The following is a 20,332-nucleotide window of genomic DNA, read 5'->3' on the forward strand; positions in this document are numbered from 1 at the left end:
CCTCGCCGCAACGCGTGGGTCACAGGGGCTGGGGTTGGGGGTGACCCCGAGCCGCCAGGTCCCGCCCCCAAGCGGAGCCCATTCCCGGGGCTCGCCGGGCTCACCCCGCCCTCTAACCGCCCCTCCCACCGCCCCTCAGGTGAACCCAGCCCTGGGAGGCCAGTTGTGGTTCAGAGCTGCAGAGCTCTGCTGCTCACTGGGCCAGACCCGCTCTCCTTGAGACCCGCCTGCCCGGCTCGGCCATGGAGCCGGCCCCCGACCCCGAGGAGGCGCGCACTGTGCGCGAGGCGCTAGGCCGCTACGAGGCGGCGCTTGAGGGCGCGGTTCGCGCGCTGCACGAGGACATGCAGGGGCTGCAGCGCGGCATGGAGCAGCGCGTGGCCGAGGCGCTGCGCCTGGCCGGGCCGCTGGCGCGCACGGTGGCCGAGCTGCAGCGCGACAACCAGCGGCTGCAGACGCAACTCGAGCGCTTGACGCGCCAGGTGGAGGCGCTGGGCTTGGCGACCGGGCTGACCCCCGCGCCCGGCACGCCCAGGCCTCCGCCCGCCCCCGGCGTCCCAGACCGTGCGCCCCGCCTGGGCACCGCGCGCTTCGCCATCCACGCCACCTTCTCGCTGTCTGGCCGCGGCCAGGTGAGCCTCGGGGAGCGCGGGCGTCTGTGCTCAGGCGCCGGGGAAGGGGGACTCCGCGACCCCCGCCGCCGCTAGGTCCGGAGTGCGTGCCGGTGCCGGGGCTGTCCCGCCAACCGCCGCTGCGACTAGGTTGTGGGGGTCCGGCCATCATTCGGAGAAACCGGCTTAGCCTGCCCTCTGCACCTGTCTCGGGCCCCTCCCTTCTTTGCAGGCGTGCCCTGTTCTGTTCCCCTCTCTCCACTGTGCCTTGGCACTAAGGGCTTGGGCGCTGAAGTGCTACCCCTCTCTGTTCGACACTGCCCGGGCCTGTGTCTTGGAATGGTCGGCAACCCTTTACCCCCCCCCCCCTCCATTCACGCGGTCCCCGCGTTGCCGCTTCACTGAACTCTGACGGCTTGAGTTATTGATTAACCTGGATTGAGAACTCAAGCCCTTCTGTGTGTTGAGCAGAGGAGAATGCAGTCTGTTGGGGTGCAGCCGGGCATTTGGAAACTTGCAGGCGTAAATCCTTACCGTGAAAGAAGAGACAGGGGAACCAGGGGAAAAGAGCCGTGGGCAGTCTAGATTTCTGGGGTCAGTGACCGGCCAGAGGCCCACACCGCGTGGGGGTGGGGCGGAGGCCGGTGTGGACCAGTCACTCCCCTGAGCGTGGGGCCTCCTGGAGTGGCAGGTTAGAATGTTCCCATGGTGTGTGCAGTGGCCCTTAGGTGGGATTTTCCACCCTGCCCAGGCATGTGCTCTGGGCTTGGGTTTCCAGGGTCTGGGTAGCCTGCACCTGCTGTCCCTCCTTGGTTCAATCCATCACACATGCAGAGTCCTTGTGTAGGCTGGGCTGCACCTCAAGGGACCAGGAGGAGGGGGATCAGATTAGCCCTTGCCCCTGGATGTCCCAGCCTGGGTGGGAGATGGCCCAGACCAAGCCGTAGCAGCAGTGCAGGCAGCCGGACAGCAGTCCCGTCCTAGTGGGCGTCTCAGGCCGGCTTTGTGCTGGAGGTTTAGGGTCTGCTGCTGCTAGTGCAGGGGCGGGTGTAGGGGGCTGTGCCTAGAGCCTCTAAGGGCCTGAAAGGACTCACTGACCAGAGGGACCCTGGTGGGTATGAGAGTGGAAGAGCGAGTTGTAAAGGCCCCCAGATGCTGGGCCAGGGAGTTGGGCTTTGCTTTGGGGTGGAGGTGGGGTTCTTAAACGTGCCGATGGCTGAGCCCCCGGGTGTCCCAGTGCTGTGTGAAGTGTCTGGAAATATGGATACACTTAATTCTGTCCTACAAGCATCAACACTCCTTGGCCACTCTATAAAATCACCACTGTGAGCTCACACGTGCCTGATAAACTGTGTCATCGGCTGTTTCTGAGGTTTTATTTTAACACACATGTGCTACTCATCTGCATGTGGAGGCAGCTATCCAAGTTTTAGAAAACTCCTCTTGGAGTCACACACGAATACGTATATGTACACGAATCCACGCGTTCATGTGAGAGATGTCTCTTCAGTCGTCTAACATTTTTTCAGTGGGAATTGGCCAATGTGGGGTAAGCTAGTTCTCTGGGTTATGGGGATAGTGGGGCACTGGGCAGGGGACAGACAGGGTCCTCCTTGTATCCGACAAGCGCCCTCAAGGATGGATGGCAGGTTGGAGGGTGGCTGGAGATAGGGGGACTTAGTTGTGATGGTCCAAGAAGAGAGGACGGCCATAGCAGGAGCAGCGCTGGGGAGCGGGAGAGCTGGGGTGCCTTGGACGGAGATCTCCAAGGGGGAATCATCAGGGTGAGATGGTCATTGGATATGAGCAGGGGGGCAGAGAGCGAAGCCCTGCCGGGGGACTACTGGGGCACAGATCTGGTGGAGATGCCAGTTTCCATCTGGGTTGTGCTGAGGGTGTGGGGCTGTGGGACATCCAGGTGAAGCTGTCCTGGAGCAGATGGAGTCACAGATCTGGTGGGCTGAGAGTAGCCAAGGCCAGAGGTTAGGGAGATATCAGGCCAGAGCTGGTGGTTGAAGCAAGATCAGGTGAGGCCTTCCAGGCAGCTGTGCAGGAGACGGTGAGTCAGGAGCCCTGGGCAGAGGCTGAGGAGCTGCCAGGGAGCTCAGAGGCTCTGGAAAGCCCATTCTTAGACATCGAGAGAGGGGACCCCTTCAGGAAGAAGAGATTGGGGGTCAGCAGGAATGCTGCAGCCCGCTGCAGGTTGAGGAGGGAGACACGGCTGGGGAGTAGGTTCTGGATTTCAGAAGGCCTGGGAGGAGGAGGGACAGCAGGCGTAGTTGAGCACTGCGGGTGGAGGACGCTCAAGGTGTCCAGTGGGGTCGGACGGACACTCTGCAGCCCCTGAGCACCAGCTCCCTGGGCCTGAGGCCGCTTCCCCCTCCCGACCAGAGGCACTGCTCCCCACTTCTCTTGCAGCCCACCTCTCAGGGGTGCGGGCACGGGCTCGCAGCAAGTTTCTGGCAGTGAGGGGTGCTGCACAGAGTTATCCACATGTTCTTGCTCGTGGGCTGTGCCTGGCAGCTTGTGATCGGACACTGGATTGTGAACAAGGAATCGGGGCTCCGGGGCAAGACTGGACAGTCACAGCTGGGTGCCGGGGCTGTCTGACCTCTCATACGCCTGTGTCTGTGCCCCCAGGGGGTCTGGGTGTGAGGGTCTCATCCACACACGAGAGCCAGTGCTGGTGGTGGTCAGGCATTGCGGGGGCTGGTGTTACACTGCCCCTCTGTAACCAGCAATGAGACTTAGAGGCCCTTTGCTGAGACCCTTTTGTTTCCTTCTCATTCAATCGGGACTGCGGGGCTTGGAGGTGGGGCATAGTCAACCTATGTATATGCCTTGGGGTCAATGCAGAATGAGTTGATCTAGTAATCTGCTTCTGTGTGGGCAGACCTTGAGCTTGCTAGGCAGTGAGTAGTAAGGGAGGCTCCTGGAGGAGCGAGAGGGCAGGGCAGTAGGGTGGGAGAAATCAGGGAGGACTCCCTGTAGGAGGCCTGAGACCCTGGAGCAAACAAGAACTGCTTTTGTTGCATTTTCTGTGAGGCCTTGGGGACATCTCTCAGTTGGACCTCAGTTTCCTCGTCTCTAAGGGGGATTGGCCCTGCCCTGCTTTGCCCCTTGTGCTGCGCGGGCTGGGTGGCTATAACGGTGACATCAGCCAAGTTGGCTTGTAAGCATGTCCACAGAGCCACAGCGGTGGTCTGACTAGTGGAGGGAGCTGGCTGGGGACCTTCAGTGGATGGTAGCTGCCTGAGGCCAGGCCTGGAAATGTCCCTCGGCTGAGCAGGAGCCACCAGGTCCCCATGTCAGAGGCAGTGGAGCCTCTCAGGAGTGACTGGCAGAAGCAGCGTCGAGGTCTGACCGTGAAAGAAACCAGACTTGCCTTATCTGCCTTCCTTTCCCAGACACACTGTGTGATAAGAGTGCTAAATGCTTTGGGGAGAAGTTTGAAATGAGTCCTTAAAACCATGGTGTGAGCCGGGAGGAGGCAGAGGGTGGAGGAGGCAGAGGGTGGGGCAGCCGAGGCTAGGGCTCAGGCTGGGGCTCAGGCTGGGGACTCTGGCCGCACACACGTCGGGGGCTGTGCTGGGCACACAGACGCTTCCCTGTCCATGCACGAGCCCGCGTGGTGTCTGGCAGCACCAGGGATGCCCAAACTAAGATTCCTGCCCTCACAGCAGTGTATGCAAACTTCCCCAGGGAGAGGGTCCCCGAACTCGGACTTACCCATCCCCAGTCTCTCTTCCTGACATTCCCAGGCCTGGGCTCCCTCCTGGAAGCCTCCCCCTTCTTAAAACAAAGCCCAGAGCTTGAAGGTGCTCAAGCCAGCTTCCCAGGACCCATCCGGTCCTCTGGGCTCTCCAGTGATTTTATCTTGGCCCCAGCACACAGAGGTCCCCTCCCCTGGTTTCCTTTCCTGTGGCTGAAGGGAAGGAAGGAGCTGGGGGCCCTGTGGGTGGGCTTGGGGACCACGGCCCAGCCCAGCTCTGTGGCTTGAGGCTCAGGTCGCGCTGGGGTGGTTACCCCACTCTCCCCACCCCACTCCCTGGGCCTCACAAGTTTGTCTTGAGTTGTCCTTCCTGCTCTTGGAAGGCATGAGTGCTTTGTGGACAGAGAAACCCCAGCCTGACTCTGCTTCTGCCTCTAGTAATGGCGTAAGGTTAGGGGTGACCCCCAAGCTTGTGTGGTGGGATGGAGGGTGGTCTCTGAATAGCCCTTTGGTCTGAGGCGTGGGTGGAGCCCCTTCCTTAGGTGAGCAGGAGTTCCAGTCCTGGAGTGGGGGAGGGGGGAGGGAGGGGCAGGGGGAACCTGGGACTCCAGCCTCCCAGCATGACTCAGCCCCCATCCCCTTTCCCTCCTGCTTTGCTGGAGACCCCTTGGCAGGAATCCACGTAGTCCAGAACCTACTTCCTGTCTGATTGTGGCTTCTGGTCCCCTGGGTCATCCTGGGGGGTGAGGAGCCTGCAACGTGCAGGGGCAGGCGTCCCCCAGAGAGACCCACATTCCTGGGAAAATGGTTTCACCATCAGCCCATCCCTCAAGGCCCCTGTGTAGACCTGTGGAACCTGTCGGACCAGAGTATGGGGGGGTGGAGGGGGACACGGCCCCCAGAGCTGAGAGCCTGGTGACAGGTGGGGTCCGGGATTCAGGATAGACTGGCTCTTTCTCCTCCCTCTGCTGAGCTGGCTTCAGGTTAGGCTCGTTGTGGCTCTAGGGGTGCCCTCCACACTCTGAGGCACAAGGAGATGCCCCCCCAACTTCTCCACTGTTCCTGCCAGTGAGCCTAGCCCCTCCCACTCTGTCCTTCTGAATTGGAAGTTGAAGGGTCACCTCCTCTCCAAGCCCAGTCTCTCCCCGGGCTCAAGTCCCGTCCTCTCCTTTCTCCCCAGGGTCCCAACCTCTCCGAGTGTCCCTCCCCCTGCTGGAGCCTTTCTCTCAGCCTGTAAATGTTGTCCTACCTCTTCCATCAGGGAGAGTCCCTCAGAGCCCTTCCCCGCGCCTCATGGCTGCAGTTCCCACCAACCCCACCCCCCCAGGTCACGTCAGCCAGGCCCAAAGCCCCTGCCTAGAAGAGGTGTGATGTCTCCCCCTCCTCCACATTCACTTACTCCCTGCAAACCTTGGAATCCCTTTTGCCCTCCACTCCTTCACTGCCCCATCTCTCCTCCCTGGGTCCCTACCCAGGAGTAGGGAGGTACCTGGCCATCTGGTCACCCCCTTCCATGCCACTGTCTCACTGGCTTCTGAAGGATGTTCCTAAAACCCAGAACTGATGACCTTCAGTTCCTTCTTGTCCAAGGAGTCATGTCCAAGTTCTCCCGGCTGGCACCTTGGACTGTGTACTGCTTCTCTAGCCACTGGATCTGAATGCTTTGTGCCTTGATGTCTCTGGCAGACACTAGTCTCTCTGCGGGGCTTGGCTTCGACTCCTGGTCTGCCTGGCTCACTCCAGGCTGGCTCAGCCCCACTGCTTCTGGGAGGCTCTCTCTGACCCCCTGGGCTGGATGAAGTCTGTCTCAGGCGTGCACCCTCATGCTAGCCTTTCGCAGCCTGCTCAAGGTGCTGGCTCCCCCGCCAGACTGATTCCCCCATGGATGGGTAGGGTGGCATGGATGAGCCGTCAGGGGCCAGGGATGGGCTTTTGTCATTTGGGAACCTAGCAGACAAGGGGACCCATCTGGAGATGTGCGGCCATCTAAGGAGAGGTATGGCCAACCTCTCAAGCCACCCGTTGTGGGCTCTTGGTAGAGCCCCTTATAGGTGTCTGCCCCTGTACCCTTCTTGCCAGGCCGACCCACCAGCCTCACAGATGCTCTGAGCCCTCCACCCTCCTTCACTGTGAGAAAGGCAGGGCCAAGGTTGAGGAGAATGTCCCTCCTGGCCACATCTCAGCTGCTTCTCACTGTGTAACCTTGGACAGCACACATCCCCTTTCTGAGCCCTCGGGTCCCATCTGTAAAATGGGTGTGGTAGCACCTACCTGGGAGGACAGAGCATGTTGGTTTAAGTGGCATGGCCAGAAAAGGGGTTCAAGTGGTAGATGCTTTTTTAGCCTACTCCCTTATCTCAAACAGGGAAACTGAGACCCAGGAGGGGTTACCCTGGGGCCGGTGGCACAGCCAGGATGGCGGGTTCCCCTGTTGGCCCTTGGTCTGGGCTCTCTCTCTGCACGACACTCCCCACCGCTGCAGCCCAGAGGGGATGGAGGGGCCTCAAGGAGCCAGTCAGGCCCGAGTACTCTGGACATCCAGGCAAATCTTGTGACCCTGCATCCAATGGTAAGGCTTCACCATTGGGCTCCAAGGCCCATTGTTGGCCCAGAAAGACCGTGTGTCGCTGGGTTCGGCTGCTCCCACATAGGCAGCCCCTGGCACGAGCAGGGGCCAGGCTCTCCCAGCCCCCGTCACCCGGTCCAGCCTTGGGGACGGGTAGGGCCACCTTGAACAGTCCTTTGGAACTCTGTCTTGACTTTTGTCCCTAGCATCTTGGGGGTCTGGAATGTGTCCAGTGGAGCCATTTGCCTCCAGGATCTCGGGGGCTCAACTGCTGGGGCTGAGTCCCCCTAGCCTCCTGGGTGACCCTGGCCCATCACCATAGCTCCTGGGGTCTGTCTCTCTCAAAAGCATTTGCCCTGCTCGAACCAGGGGGAGCTTTGGGAAGTGATTTCGGGGTGGGCAGCTGGCCCCGGCTGACTGGGCCTCCGCGGTGTTTGTCTCCCTGTAGAGTGTGGATCACCATGACGAAGCCAGCGAGGCGGAGATGAGGAGAACCTCAAACTCGTACATCGTGGAGAACGGGCACCAGCCTGGGGCAGGTGGGGGCTGATGGCCCAGGAGGGCTGGCTGGAGGAATACCCGCAGGGACTGGGGAATTGTCCAAGCACTGAGCAGGGTAGAGAGTGGACTGACAGGCAACTATTTCTTGAACTCTCTATTAGGGAAAGTTGGAGCAGGCATCACCTCTGGTTGGAGCAGTGAGACTTCCCCAGTAGGGGGAGATCAGGGAGGCAGGAGTGGTCAGGGAGGCCTTCCTAGAGGAGGTGAGAGGAGTGTTCACAGAGGCTGGAGTCCTCCTGGGTGGTTCTGAGGCCCCTGTCAATGCCATGGCTGAAACCCCCCGACCCCTGCTGGTCACCTGTTTCAGGTCCGGGTGATGGGCCCCCCGAAGCCGCCCAAACCATCCCAACACCAGAGCCCTTCAAGCCTCGCCCTGCGAGCCTCTCCTTGTGGCAGCCTCACCAGCCAGTCACGGCCATCACACGAGTCTCCGAGAAGTTCTCTGGGGAGACCTCAGCCACAGCTCTCTCGCCCACGTCTGCTGCCATCCTGGGGGGCCTTAGCTCAAGCCCCAGCGTGGCCACCACATCCTGGACTCCCAGTCCCAGTGGTAGGAGCAGGAGACCATGACCTCAAAATGTGAGGGAGGGCAGGGGCTGGGGGTGGTTTGCAAGAGACTCAGAAATCCTGGGTCAGGGCCCTACCCGCTCTGCCTGTCACTGCCACCCCCGTCCCCAGCTCGCCTGCTCCATCAGATGGGGCCCATCTTTCCCGGCTCCTCTCCCAGAGATGCTGTGAAGTAGCCTCATCCTACTTGTTCAGACCAAGAGGAGTGAGGCTCTAGGCACTCCCCTCTGGCCACATCCCCTGTGCCCGGGACGGGGGCGGGCAACTCTCATCATCCTTTGGGCCTTTAAGGCTATGGCCACTGGTGTCCTTTCTCCCATGCTACCAAAAGCAAGAGCTGGGAGCAATGAAAGAAGGCATTTCTGGGTGATGAGGAGCATTAAGAAACGCCCTGCCCAGGAGCTAGAAGACTCAGAAGCCTTCTCCAAGAAGGGTCTCAGAACCTCTCTGCAGGTCGCACAGGGCACAGAGAGACAGCCTCTCACCCTCAGAGACGGGGGAAGCTCTCCCTATGGGATTCTGAAAGCTGGCATTGCCCTCGCAGGGAGCGTGGGCGTGGCAGGGCTGGATTTCCAACCGGCTGTGGGTCAAGCAGGGGAACACCTGAAAACAAACAAAAAATTATTTCATTTTAAAAACAGTTTTACCGAGGTATGATTGACATAAGCTGCATTTATGGTACATTTTTAAAGTGTACCATTTGACACGTTTGACGTATGTATATACCTGTGGAGCCGTCACCACAGTCAAGACCATGAACCTACTCATCACCTCCCCAGGTGTCCTCAGGACCCTTTGTGACCTCTCCCTCCTGCTCCTCCTCGCCCACTCCCTCTCAGCCCGGGCGGTGGAAGAGCTTGTGGAGGGTCCTGCCACTTACTTCCTGGTTTTGCATTGCTCTGACTTGGGACCAGCATGGGGAAGGGGACAGGCAGTATCACCATCACATTTTCAGTGCTTAAGGCCTCAAAACACCTTAGCCCAGCAGCCCTGGGTATGAAATATGGCTCCAGGCTTTATACCATGAAATAAGCCTGTTTTCCCTCCTGCAGCAAAAGAAGCGTGGCCTCTGCGCATCTGGCCCTGCACGAGGCCCACTGCCTGCTGTTCCTGGTCCTCTGCCCGGAGTGCAAGGAGGCCGTCCCGCAGGAGAAGATGGACGAGCACTGCAGGGGCGGGCACCAGCAGGTGAGGAGGCGGGAGCGGGACGGAGGTGGGAGTCCCGCCCTCACTGCAGCACCTCGGGGCACCCGTTCCCCAGCCCCTGTGCGCCAGCCTTCACTGCGGTGGGAAGGGTAATTCATTCCGCCTTTCTTGTACTGAGCGGAGGCGACTCCAGGCCTTCCCACTCCCAATCCCTTCCCTACAGGGGTGAGGATTCGGCCAAGGCAAGGGGCCCCTGTTTCAGGAAAGGTACAATGTTCTTTTGAGATGTGTCCAGAGAGGAAGCAGGAAAGGAGAGCTCCAGAAGGCAGCTGTGGCCAAGGTCGGTCAAAGGCTGACCCCTCTCCTGCTGTTTCTGGAGCTCCTCACGCTCAGCAGTTCCCACAGTCGCTCCTCGAACACGGGGCTGATGCTGCAGGGAGCCGAGGGCACCTGATCCCTGCCCCGAGGCCTTCACACCCCCGACACTTGACACATGGAGCCAAGGCGTCTTCCTCTGTGCTCCTAGGTGGGGTGTGCCATGTGTCAGCAGAGCCTGCCGAAGCACTCGCTGGAGGTTCACGAGGTGAGAGTCAAGTGTGATTTCTCCGGCACCGCCAAGCCCGGGAGATGGAGGGGTGGGCAACGATAAAGGTTTCCCCCGAGCTCTCACTTCTGGCCCAGTCAGGATTGGGGAACGATGGGGACCTAGCTCACCACAGGGACACCAGGCCTCCCGCCTCCAGATGCCGGTCAGAGGTGCTCCCCGTGGTCCATGAGCCCAAGAGTTCCCCCCTCTGGCCCTCCCCGTCTGCTTTCTCTTACCGGCTTTAATCCCCCGGGGAAATAAGCTCATCTCCCCAACCCGACTGCAGTCACTGCAGGCCAGTGACCGTGCCCGTCCTGCCTGCCTCTCCACAGGCCACGGAGTGCCAGGAACGCCCGGTCGAGTGCAAGTTCTGTGAGCTGGCCGTGCGCCTCAGCAAGGTGGAGCTGCATGAGCACCACTGTGGCCGGCGGACGAAGCTCTGCCCCGGCTGCGGCCAGCTCTTCATGCTCCATGTGCTGGCCAAGCACAGAGATGTGTGTCGGGGCGAGCAGGCCCGGCTCCAGGAAGGTGAGCAGCACAGGCAGGGGAGGGGAGTGGAGCCTCTCTTGGACGGGGTGGCCAGGGATGTAAGCTCTCAGCAGGACAGACGACACGTGTGTGATGACAGACCAGGTACCAGAGCGGCCTTCTTGTGTGTCTGCTGTGGTCTTTACACAATTGGTCCAAGGAGACCAAGAGGCCAGGGGGGTCCTGGGAGCTACACAGATGAGTGCAGAGGCCACGGGGGTCTGCAAAACGGGAGGCCTCCTTTGAACTCCTCCAGCGCGATTCCAGCCTGGCAGAGATCCACCTGCATCCTTTTACAGATAGGATGAAACAAGGGCTTGCCAGAGGCAGCAGCTAGGCAGGACAGCCACATTCCCTGACACCAAATCAGGAGGTTTTCCACCATCAGCAGTGGACGGAAGGGAGCTTGCTGTAGCTCCTGACTCTCAAGCCTACGTATTGGCTGCCTAGTACCATTTTGTGTTCTCTTGACCCGGTTACCTCCTCATGAGGTGTGTTCACGGAGGACACAAGCCAGCAATGTGACCGTTCTTCTGTTCACTGTTTGCTTCAGTAACACAGTAACATGTGGGAAGAGCCTAAAATCCCTTGGACGTCAGTCTGTCCCGGTAAACAATTTTATCAAAACCAGCACATGAAAAACTAGAGTGCTTCAGATTCGCGTACATTCCCGGCACGGCTGGGCTTCAGCACAAGCAACATGACGTCAGCGCAACTTTGTCAACACAACACAGCTTCAACAAGACAACACGATACAGCTTCAACACCATCAACAAAGATGCGTGTGGTGACTCCTCCCTTGATCACAGGGCTCAGAAATTAGTGAAATGAGAGAGCAGTCAGATTGGTCGGGACGGGCATCTGTGGTAACGGCATCCTCTGTCTCCTTAGAAACCAGAACCACGCCAGGAAAATGTCTCTTCATCAGGGCTGTGTGCTGCCCTGAGTGCATTTTTGCGGCTTAAAGGAAACGATGTGGGCGATTCCACCAAGGGTTGCCTGTATGGCCAAGGACACTGGCAGTGCAGGACGCGCATGGCAGGCCCGGGGCAGTCCATCCTCAGGACCGCAGGCCGTGCTGTGAGACCGTGGGGCTAGCCATTGTCCAGGGCAGTCATTTGTGGTGTCGTTTCTGTGCTTATTCAGGGGAGAGAATTCCAGCTCCTGAAAGCAACATCTGCTGTGATTATTGCAACCAAATGATCCCAGGAAATAAGTATTTCGACCACCTGGTGAGTAGAAATTAGTCATATTCTAATGGTGCCAATAGCCAGTCCATGTTCCAAAAAGTGTGACACGAAAGGTAGATTCTGGATCCAATTTGACACAGCGTGGATATTAGAGGTTCCCATATTCAGTCTCGCTTTGTTCAGAAAGAGGTGTTGTAATTGCTTTAGGCTAACTTAGCACGCATAATTAGTCTCCAACAGCACCAGCCCTTCAAGGAGCCTCCCTGACCAGTCCAGCTTTCCCTGACCACCTCTGATCATCTTCAACCTTCAGGGCCTGAACATTGCAATTTGGTCATCAATGGGACCTACCTTATCATTTTATGCCCCTCGTGGGAGTCTTTTCTGTTAGACAGTGAGCTCCTGCAAAAGTGAGTGATTTTCTCCTTCTTCCTACACTGAAGCTGGTATCAGGGCTGGGTACCAAAAGGGCACTCTGTAAAGGTGTAATGATATGATGAACTGACCGAATTTGCCTGGGAACATTCACAGACTCTTCTCTCCATCACTCTGAGCACCTTTCAGTGCATTAGCTGTCCTAAGTTGCTCCCCTCTTTTGCTGGATGGAGGATTTTTCTCCCTGGGGAAGCTTACCAAGGCTTCTCTCCAAAGAACCCATCTCCTTCTCCTTGGATGGAGAGCTGTTTATCCTTTCTTCCCCTTCAGTTCAGAGAACTATGAATATCAGAACTAAATGATGACCTAGGGATGATCTAGACCTTCTTGTTTATTTTGGGGAAACACATATAAAACATACCACGAATAACGTCTCGAACATTCACTGTGTTGTGCAGCCACCACCACTGTCTAGTTCAGGAAATTCTCATCCCCCCAAAAAGAAACCCCGGACTCAGAAAGCAGTCACTCCCTACTCCTCCCTCTCTGCAGCCCCCGGCAGCCACTAATGCTTGCTTTCTATATGGATTTACCGATTCTGGACATTTCCTGTGAATGGAATCATATAATCTGTGATCTTATGTGATTAGCTTCCTTCTCTGAGTATCGTGTTTTCAAGGTGAATCCATGTTTAGCCTGTGTCAGTGCTTCATTCCCCTTACGGCTTTTTAATGGTCATACTACACTTTGCTTATCATCTGTTGATAGACATTTGGGTCGTTCCCACCTCTCAGCTCCTTGCTTTTTGAAGTGTGGCCTGTGGACCAGCAACATCACTGGAAGCTTGTTAGAAATGCAGAATCTTAGCATTGTCTCTAGAAATGGTAAATCAGAATATGTAGTTTCACAAGGTCCCTTGCGTTTCAACTTTGAGAAGCACTGCCCCAGCCAAGTGATTCTCAGCCTTAGCTGCACATTGAAAGCACTTGTATATTTGTTTTCCTTAATACTGATGCTTATTCTAGTACATAAGTGGTCCATGACTTTCATTTCAATCAGAAGATTCTTGATGAGCATCAAAACAAGAGGCAAGCTGACTGTTTCCCTCAAAATGTCCAGATTGGCAACCAAGGATATCTGCGCTCTTACTTGAGGACACTACTAAACATGGAACTAGGTTTGTGGTCAGAAACTCTGGATTTCAGTTCTGCTCTGCCACTTACTGGCTGTGTAGCTTCTTTGAGCCTCTTTCTTCTTTGAGGAAAGTGGGAATAATGATTTGTCTGCTTCTTCGTGAGAAGAAAACATCCATGACCACTGACCACCAGAGGTACCCCGGGCCAGCATCCACACGTGCACACACTGCTTCCCACCTGTCAATCATAGAGGAGATTTCTGTGTTCCCGTCTAGAGGTGATGTTGCTCCTCTGCTCCAGCATTGCTCCCCACTCTCTCTCCTACAACAGGGCAAGGTGGAATGAGCTACACATGTAGGCAACAACTGAGTCTCAAACTGTCCACTTCGGTATGTTCTAACATTTGTTATGATAAGCTTTTAAAGGGGTAATATGAACAAATACTTCTATTGGTGGTGCCATCTTTGGCCCTGCATGGAAAGCATTCCATCTCTCTGTCTCTCTCTCTTAAATTTGCAAGTCGGGACTGAAATCTTTCACATAATGTGGTTTTATGGTTCTCGGTCTTTCACTTTATATTAACATGACCTCAAGACAGAGAAATAAAAAGTACTTCTCTGAACCTCATTTCCTGCCAGCTGCCATCTTCTTTCTTTGTTCCTCTCTGTAGCAAAATGTCTAGACAAGTTGTCTAAAGTCTTTGAATCCCTTTCTTCTCCCATTCTTAAACCCACTCCAATCTGTCTTCATGCCGCCACCCCAAAAACTGCTCTTGTCAAAGTCATCAGTGACTTTCATGTTGCTAAAACCAGTGGTCAGTCCTCGGTCTATGAGGAGCAGTTAACACCGCTGCTCATCACTCCCTCGACTGTTCATGATTCAGCTCGCCCCTTCCTTGGCTTCCAGAATACCATGCTCTCCTGGCCTTCAGTTACCTCACTGGTCTCCCCTCCTCTTGCTCCCCAACCTCTTAATTTGGGGTTGGGGGGGTAGAGTCCACTCTCTGTATTCTTCTTTACCTGTACTCAATGACAATGCCTCAATAATTTCATCAAATCTTACGATTTTTAAAAATGTCTTATATAGGCAGACACTCCCAAATTTATACCTCATTCCAAAATTTTCTCCCAAGCTCCAGACTCATACTCATATATCACTGCCTACTCAGCTTCTTCACTTGAGTGTTTCACAGACAACCTATTTTAAATTGTCTCCCATCCTACATTCACCATCCCCCTTACCTTTCTCTATTCTTTCCCAAACATTTATCAACTTCTAACATATTATCTGATTCACTTATTTATCACAGCCCTTGTTAATTGTCTCCTACCACCCCAGTTAAAATACAAGCTTCATGCTAACTACTTCCCAAACACAAATACTCTATTTTCTAATTCTTTTGGCTATTTCTTCTGGTATTTAGTCCCATATTTCTAAAACATCTTCTTATACTGATTTTTTTTTCAATTTTAGGTATTATCTATTAATTCACAAGGATTTAGGGATATAGATTTCATGTTCTTACACCACCTATATACTATACACACCTCTAAGTTTCTTTCCTCCATCCTCTCCATATAGTGATATCACCCATTCTGATTAAATCAATGTTAAATTCTGGTTAAATTCAATGTTACATTATTATGACCATGTAAATATTACAAATGGCTATGCCACACAAACTATGATTACATTTACTTTCTTCTACAACTTTTTGTTTTCTCTGGAGTTAATAATTGCTTCAGTTTTTCATTTGCTTCATTTGCTAGGTACCCATCCCTTAATCATCCCTAAAACTTTCCACCAGGGCTGAAAATTTCCCCCTCAGTACAATCAAACACATCAGGTATTCTAGCCTGTTCACTTTGGGGCATGTTGCTCCCAGGCCTGATGAGTAGTTGGGAACTTCTTCCCCTCTCTCCAGTGCTGAAGTTCTGTTCCCCAAATTTTAGATTCACGTCTTTGTCTTTCTTGGTTTACTTCTTCTTTGGTAGAGCATATCCTTGAATAGTTTCTTGAGAAAGAAAGCACAGAAGACTAATTTTTTAGACTTTGTAGGTCTGAAAATGATAGCATCAATGGCTACAGAACCTATCTACCATCTTAAAATTTTAAATGGCATTACAAAAAATTCTCAGACAAATACAAAAGAATGGAGCTAACATAATTAACCCCTACGTATTCATCACCAGTTACATCAACAATCAAGTTTTCCACATTTGTCTCAGCTATCCTTTTTTTTTTTCTTTTCTTTTTTGTTCTTTTTTGAAAGTATGTTAAAGTAGATCCAAGATGTCTGGTCACTTGACTCATCATTCTTTAATATACATCTTTAAAATAGTCATTTTCTGCTAAGCACACACTCTACCACTGAGCTATACCCTCCTCCTTTTTTTTTTTCCTGCATTCTTGAATGGTAGTTTAACTGGATATCAAATTCTAGGTTTTAACGGTTATTTTCTCTTAGCACTTTGAAGATGATCCCACCATCTTCCCACCTCCGTGATTGCTATCGACAAGTCAGCTTTCCGTGTAACTGCCATTCCTTTGCACATAACCTTTTTCTTTGGTTGATTTCAAGATCCTCTTTGCCTTTGATCTTCTGTGGTTTCACTACAGTGTATCTAAGGGAGGATTTATGCTCAAATGTGCTTGTTTTTCTCTCTTCTTCAGCATTTCTCCAGATTGAATCTAAAGATTTAGCTCTGTCTTAATCAGTTCTGGAAAAGTCTCAGCTGTAACCTCTTTGACTCCCCAGTGTCCCCTAACTGCTCCATGTGCTCCCCAGCTCTTTCTGTAGAACATATTGGGTGTATATTCGATCTTGTTCTAGCTTCATGTCTCTTAATCTTTCACATTTTATATTTCTCTCTCCTCTATTCTGAATAATTTCCTCAAATCTATTTTCCAAGTTCATTCTTTCTTGGCCAAATCTTTTCTGCTGTTTTTAAGCCCATCCATTGAGTTTTAGTATCTGTATTTTTCCTTTCTAGAAGTTCTTTTTATCTCTCTTTCAGATTCACCTACTCTTTTTACATAGGATCATGTTCTTTTCTCTTGCTTTAATCATTTTAATTAATTTTACAGTTTCTCTCCTAGAGTTCTGTTATCTGAACTTCCTGGAGACTAATCCTGCCATTGATTGTGTCTATGACTCTTACTCAAGGTATACTGCTTCCTTGTGTATAAATCTGAAACGTGAGTTTCTAGATGGTGAGATGTGGGTTTTGTCCAGCAGAAGTCCCCCTGAGACAGAATGAATTACTCGAGACTCTGTGGAAAGTCAACAGAGCGAGAGGGAGTCAGGGACCAACTCTTCGAGCCTCTCAAATGTTCCCACAGTTATTGTGTACAATCAAAGGAAAAATCACCAACAGTTGTGTCATGCGATGTAGGAGCTTAAGGAAAGACAGGATCGGGTAGAGATTATAGAATCCACAATGAGTACAAAGGCTTAATTTATCTTCAGGACAGACATGGGGAGAGGGGAACAAGGTACATTCTTCAGACATAAGATGTTGATTACAAAACAGACCACCAGACCAGCCAGTTCCTTGTCTTGGGGATTATAGACTATCTAAAAAGCAGGAAGCATGCCCAGCATTTATAGTTGAGGGTTTAGGTAGTCGCTTTGCAATGAGAAGAGTAAACCCTGAACTATGGACCTATGCTTATGATAAACAAACTGTGTTCTGTGTTTATAGAAAAGGATACAAAATGGCTTTGCCATTGGAAGCAGCCCTAGGCTAAAACCTCAACTATGCAAGCAAGGCATTGTCTCTGCTTTTCACTGCAAAGAGACAGGAGTGCAGATGCACAGGCACCTGCTAGCAAAGCAGTTACTAAGCACATTTGTTCTTCTTAAAGGTCACAAGCGGCTGGCGTCTGTTACAATTTATTAACCCAATCATGGGCTCCCACAGTGAGACTTTGTGAGAATACTTTATGACATAGTTTGGGATTATGTACCCTCCAGAGGGATTTTAAGATTATTTCTGCCATACATCCCATTTTTATATTAATTCTTCTGCTTGGGTATTCTCAGACCATGAGGCTTATGTAAATCTGAACCCCAAATACAAGAATGGCATGAGCCTCTGATTTTGAGTTTTTAGGATTGTCAGTTTTGCCTCCCCACACTCAATTTCTAGTGCAAGGTAGACAAACTTCCTTGCCACTTTCCTTTCTCTAATTACCTGATTCTTTTCTCTTAGCCACCTTAGTTTAGCCTTCAAGGTTCCCAGCTTTGTGCAGGGACAGGGGAGTCTGTCTTCCAATTTCACACCTTGTGTGGCTGGGACTTTTCTCTCATCTAAGCTCTTAGTTACAAGACTGATCCCACACATCTCCTCCCAAAGGGTCAACTCATGTGCTTAACAGGCCAGGTCTTCATTCCTGGAACGTGGAGCTTGCCTGCTTTCTTGCCAAGTCAGCTCAATGAATGTTTGTCGTATTTTATGCAGCATTCCTACATGTTCACAGTGGGAAATTTTCAGGTTATCTCGCCTATTGTATTATCCAACCATTCAAGCCAAAGTCATTTTTTAATTTGATATTTGACTCACAGTTGCAGGATAGGTGTCGTCCAGTCTCAGAGTCTGTGAAATATTCTCCAGTTGGAAAACCAGAATTTCCTCCTTCATTCCTTCCAAGTCAGGCTGCTCAAGATCAAACTTCCACAGCAGAAAAAGGTGTCCGTCCAAAGACAAAAAAAATATGCAGATTTCCCCTTCTTTCTGAAAAGTCAACGAGGCAAGCACCAAGAGGCACAAACAAAACCACGGATCTGCCTTTGAAGTCTGATCACAAGCTCAGGGTCTCTGCTCCCGTAGAAGATGAGACAGCCTATGACATTCTGAGGAGATGTTCTCAGTGTGGCAACCTACTTCCTCTGCCAACCCTAAGTCAGCATCAGGTACCCAGCCTTTGTCCTCTCCTTACCTGGCTGTGAACCATCTGGACAGTGTTTAAAGAAATCCAAGACCAGGATGTTTGCAGACATCCCTGTCTCCCCTTTCTCTGTGTGCCCAAATCCACTCTCATGACGCCTATCACCTGGTTAATATATTTGCATGATCTCCCACCTTTGAAGGCAGAGCCAGATTTTCAGTTCTGTGTCTCCAGTTCCCAGTCCAGGGACTGACCACACACAGCCAATGCTCCAAAACTGTAGAGTAAATGAATGAACAGAGAGCCTCCAGTCTGGCTCTCTCGTGGTGTAGATAAGCAACTGAGGCCCAGAGATCAGAGCCTTGGTCAAGATCCTAAGTCAGTTGGTATCTTGCCTCCAGCAGGTCAAGGTTTACTTCAGGATTTACAGCCTCAGTAGCCTGATTTTTACAGCCTAAATGTAAAATAAGTAAGAATAAGAATTAGCATCAGAGGTAGTTAACCATTATGCACCAGTTACACTTCAAAGTTCTTTACAAATGGTTAGTCATTGAAAACAACAGGCAGGTGTTTAATCCTTAGCTTACAGATAAGGAAACTAGACAGAAAGGTCAAGTGGCTTCCCCAGGGTTGTACAATTAGAGAATGGCAGAACGCAGCCTGGAGTATGTGTGTATATAAATGCTCTTAAGCCCCAAACAGGATGCCTCACTTTAAAAAAAAAAAGGGTTTAATTATTTCATGTTTTTCAAAAAACAGAAGTACAAGATACTAGATTTTGTTGTAACCAGTTGACATGATACCCATACGAACAAATATACAGATACAGCAAATTCTTCCCCACTCCCACCCCACCCCCCAGTGCCTTGACCTGAGATACCAATTTCAGCACCTGGTGGGTGTCCTTCCAAAGCTTTACCTCTGCTCACACAAACGTGAACAAGCCTCTATGGGGTTTGAATTGTTTCTTTTCCCCCATATATCATCTTCCTATACTCATTACTCTGCCATTCGCCTTTTTCACTTAACATATGATACACGCTCCTTACAAAAGAAACTAGACCTAAATATTGGGGATTTTTCCCCCTGCTTCTTTAGGCATCTCTTTATGCACACAAGCACATAATTTTACAAAGTTGGGTGAGTTTCATACTTGCTGGGGATGTCACTAGGGCCACATTCCCTTGCCTCCCACAATCTTCCATAATTCCATACCACCCTCCATCCTTATATAATAGGGTTGCTGGATTTAGCAAATAAAAATTCATTACTTGGGACAAAAATAACAACAAAATAATTTCATGGAATATACTCATATTAAGACAAAATTCTTGTTTCCCTGAAATTAAAATTTAACGGGGCATCCTGTATTTTGTCTGGCAACTCTATTATATAATCACATACATATACATACACACATTTGGAGTCCAATTATGCACAATTCTTTGCATCTTAATGTTATGACATCAATATCCAAGGATATCAATATCCAAGGACATCCCTCCAAGTCAAATGACGTGTTTCCTTCCTTTTTTTTTAATGGCCGCATAAGAGTCCATGGTGTGTGTCCTCTAATGTGTTCATCCACTACCCGCCCCAACCCCTGATAATGACAGGCCTCTATTAAACATTGTCCCAAGGCTCCCGTGAACCCCTCCTGGCTCACTGGGCTCCAGGCCTTTTCTATGCTGTCTGTAGCTCAGGGTTCCTGCTCTGGGAACTGGGGATAGCAGTACCCAAAGATACCCCAGGAACTAACTCTTCCCACTTTAAACACATTGAACTTTTTAAAACGTCCGTTTCTTTAGGAGAAATGCTTGTGGTTAGCTTCGTCAAAAGGAAAACAAGTGAGAAGTTCCAGCTAGAACCGGAAAAGAAAAGGTACGACAAACGTAAATGATTCTGTTTTTATACTGGTTTTTCAGCATGCTTTCTATGCTAGTCTTTTTCTTTTCTTTTCTTTTCTTCTTATTTCTCATCTTTTGGGGGGGGGGAGTAATTAGGTTTATTTATTTATGTATGTATTTTTAATGGAGGTACTGGGGATTGAGCCCCGGACCTCACGCATGCACTCTACCACTGAGCTATACCCTCCCCTGTGCTAGTCTTTACTTGGGAAAAAAAGATGGGTTTTATTCACTGGGTTTCTTTCTTGTAGAAGAAAAGGTCTGGATTTTAACTATTTTCTTTCTTTTAACAGAGATCTTGGTTTGCCCAAGAGCCACAGATAAACCAGGAGAAAAAAGTGTTCCAGCTCTTCTGCCTGAGAGTTCTGATCAAGCATCCAGGCCCCACACTGCCTAGATACCGGGGACCCAGCTTTGTCCCTGGAGAATAAAGGGCCTTCCCTGAAAGCCTGTCCAGCACCTTTAGAGTTCTCACTGGTTTTCCAGGGTTGGTGACGGTGGGGTGAGGCAGTACACAAGGAAAGGGGAGTGGGTGGCAGAAAAAAAGAAAGAAGGCA

General features: G+C 51.8%; 2 protein-coding genes and 1 long non-coding RNA gene across 11 annotated transcripts in view; 1 reads left to right on the top strand and 2 right to left on the bottom strand.

Annotated features, from left to right (window-relative positions):
* LOC141573592 (uncharacterized) overlaps positions 1 to 20,332 on the bottom strand; it is a 99,492-nt gene that overhangs the window by 30,232 nt on the left and 48,928 nt on the right. The window lies entirely within an intron of this gene.
* On the top strand, positions 495 to 20,234 carry LOC105082515 (XIAP-associated factor 1-like). 7 transcript variants are annotated; one of them, XM_074342520.1, is made up of 11 exons: positions 495 to 632; positions 6,689 to 6,892; positions 7,338 to 7,428; positions 7,758 to 8,029; positions 9,070 to 9,205; positions 9,690 to 9,746; positions 10,082 to 10,277; positions 11,424 to 11,509; positions 17,546 to 17,893; positions 19,677 to 19,749; positions 20,069 to 20,234. In XM_074342520.1, the coding sequence occupies exons 4-10, from the start codon at positions 7,767 to 7,769 to the stop codon at positions 19,731 to 19,733; spliced, it is 1,143 nt and encodes a 380-aa protein (XP_074198621.1). In that variant the 5' UTR covers positions 495 to 632; positions 6,689 to 6,892; positions 7,338 to 7,428; positions 7,758 to 7,766; the 3' UTR covers positions 19,734 to 19,749; positions 20,069 to 20,234. The 7 variants fall into 7 exon arrangements, with proteins under 7 accessions (XP_074198621.1, XP_074198624.1, XP_074198623.1 ...); XM_074342523.1 differs by lacking the exon at positions 17,546 to 17,893; XM_074342522.1 differs by lacking the exon at positions 9,690 to 9,746.
* LOC141573588 (U3 small nucleolar RNA-associated protein 18 homolog) overlaps positions 17,900 to 20,332 on the bottom strand; it is a 43,436-nt gene continuing 41,003 nt past the window's right edge. For all 3 annotated transcript variants that reach the window (XR_012499427.1, XR_012499428.1, XR_012499423.1), the window contains one exon: positions 17,900 to 18,322. The gene's annotated coding sequence lies outside the window, so the exon portion shown is untranslated. The remainder of the gene's footprint in view (positions 18,323 to 20,332) is intronic.

Source organism: Camelus bactrianus, chromosome 16, assembly GCF_048773025.1.
Source record: "Camelus bactrianus isolate YW-2024 breed Bactrian camel chromosome 16, ASM4877302v1, whole genome shotgun sequence".
Classification (NCBI taxonomy): domain Eukaryota; kingdom Metazoa; phylum Chordata; class Mammalia; order Artiodactyla; family Camelidae; genus Camelus; species Camelus bactrianus.

Excerpts from the sequence above, each read along its gene's own strand:
- LOC105082515 (XM_074342520.1), top strand. The coding sequence starts at position 7,767 with ATGGGCCCCCCGAAGCCGCCCAAACCATCCCAACACCAGAGCCCTTCA. Across the intron at positions 9,747-10,081 it reads ACTCGCTGGAGGTTCACGAG|GCCACGGAGTGCCAGGAACG; the intron begins GTGAGAGTCAAG and ends GCCTCTCCACAG. Across the intron at positions 11,510-17,545 it reads ATAAGTATTTCGACCACCTG|TTGCAGGATAGGTGTCGTCC; the intron begins GTGAGTAGAAAT and ends TTTGACTCACAG.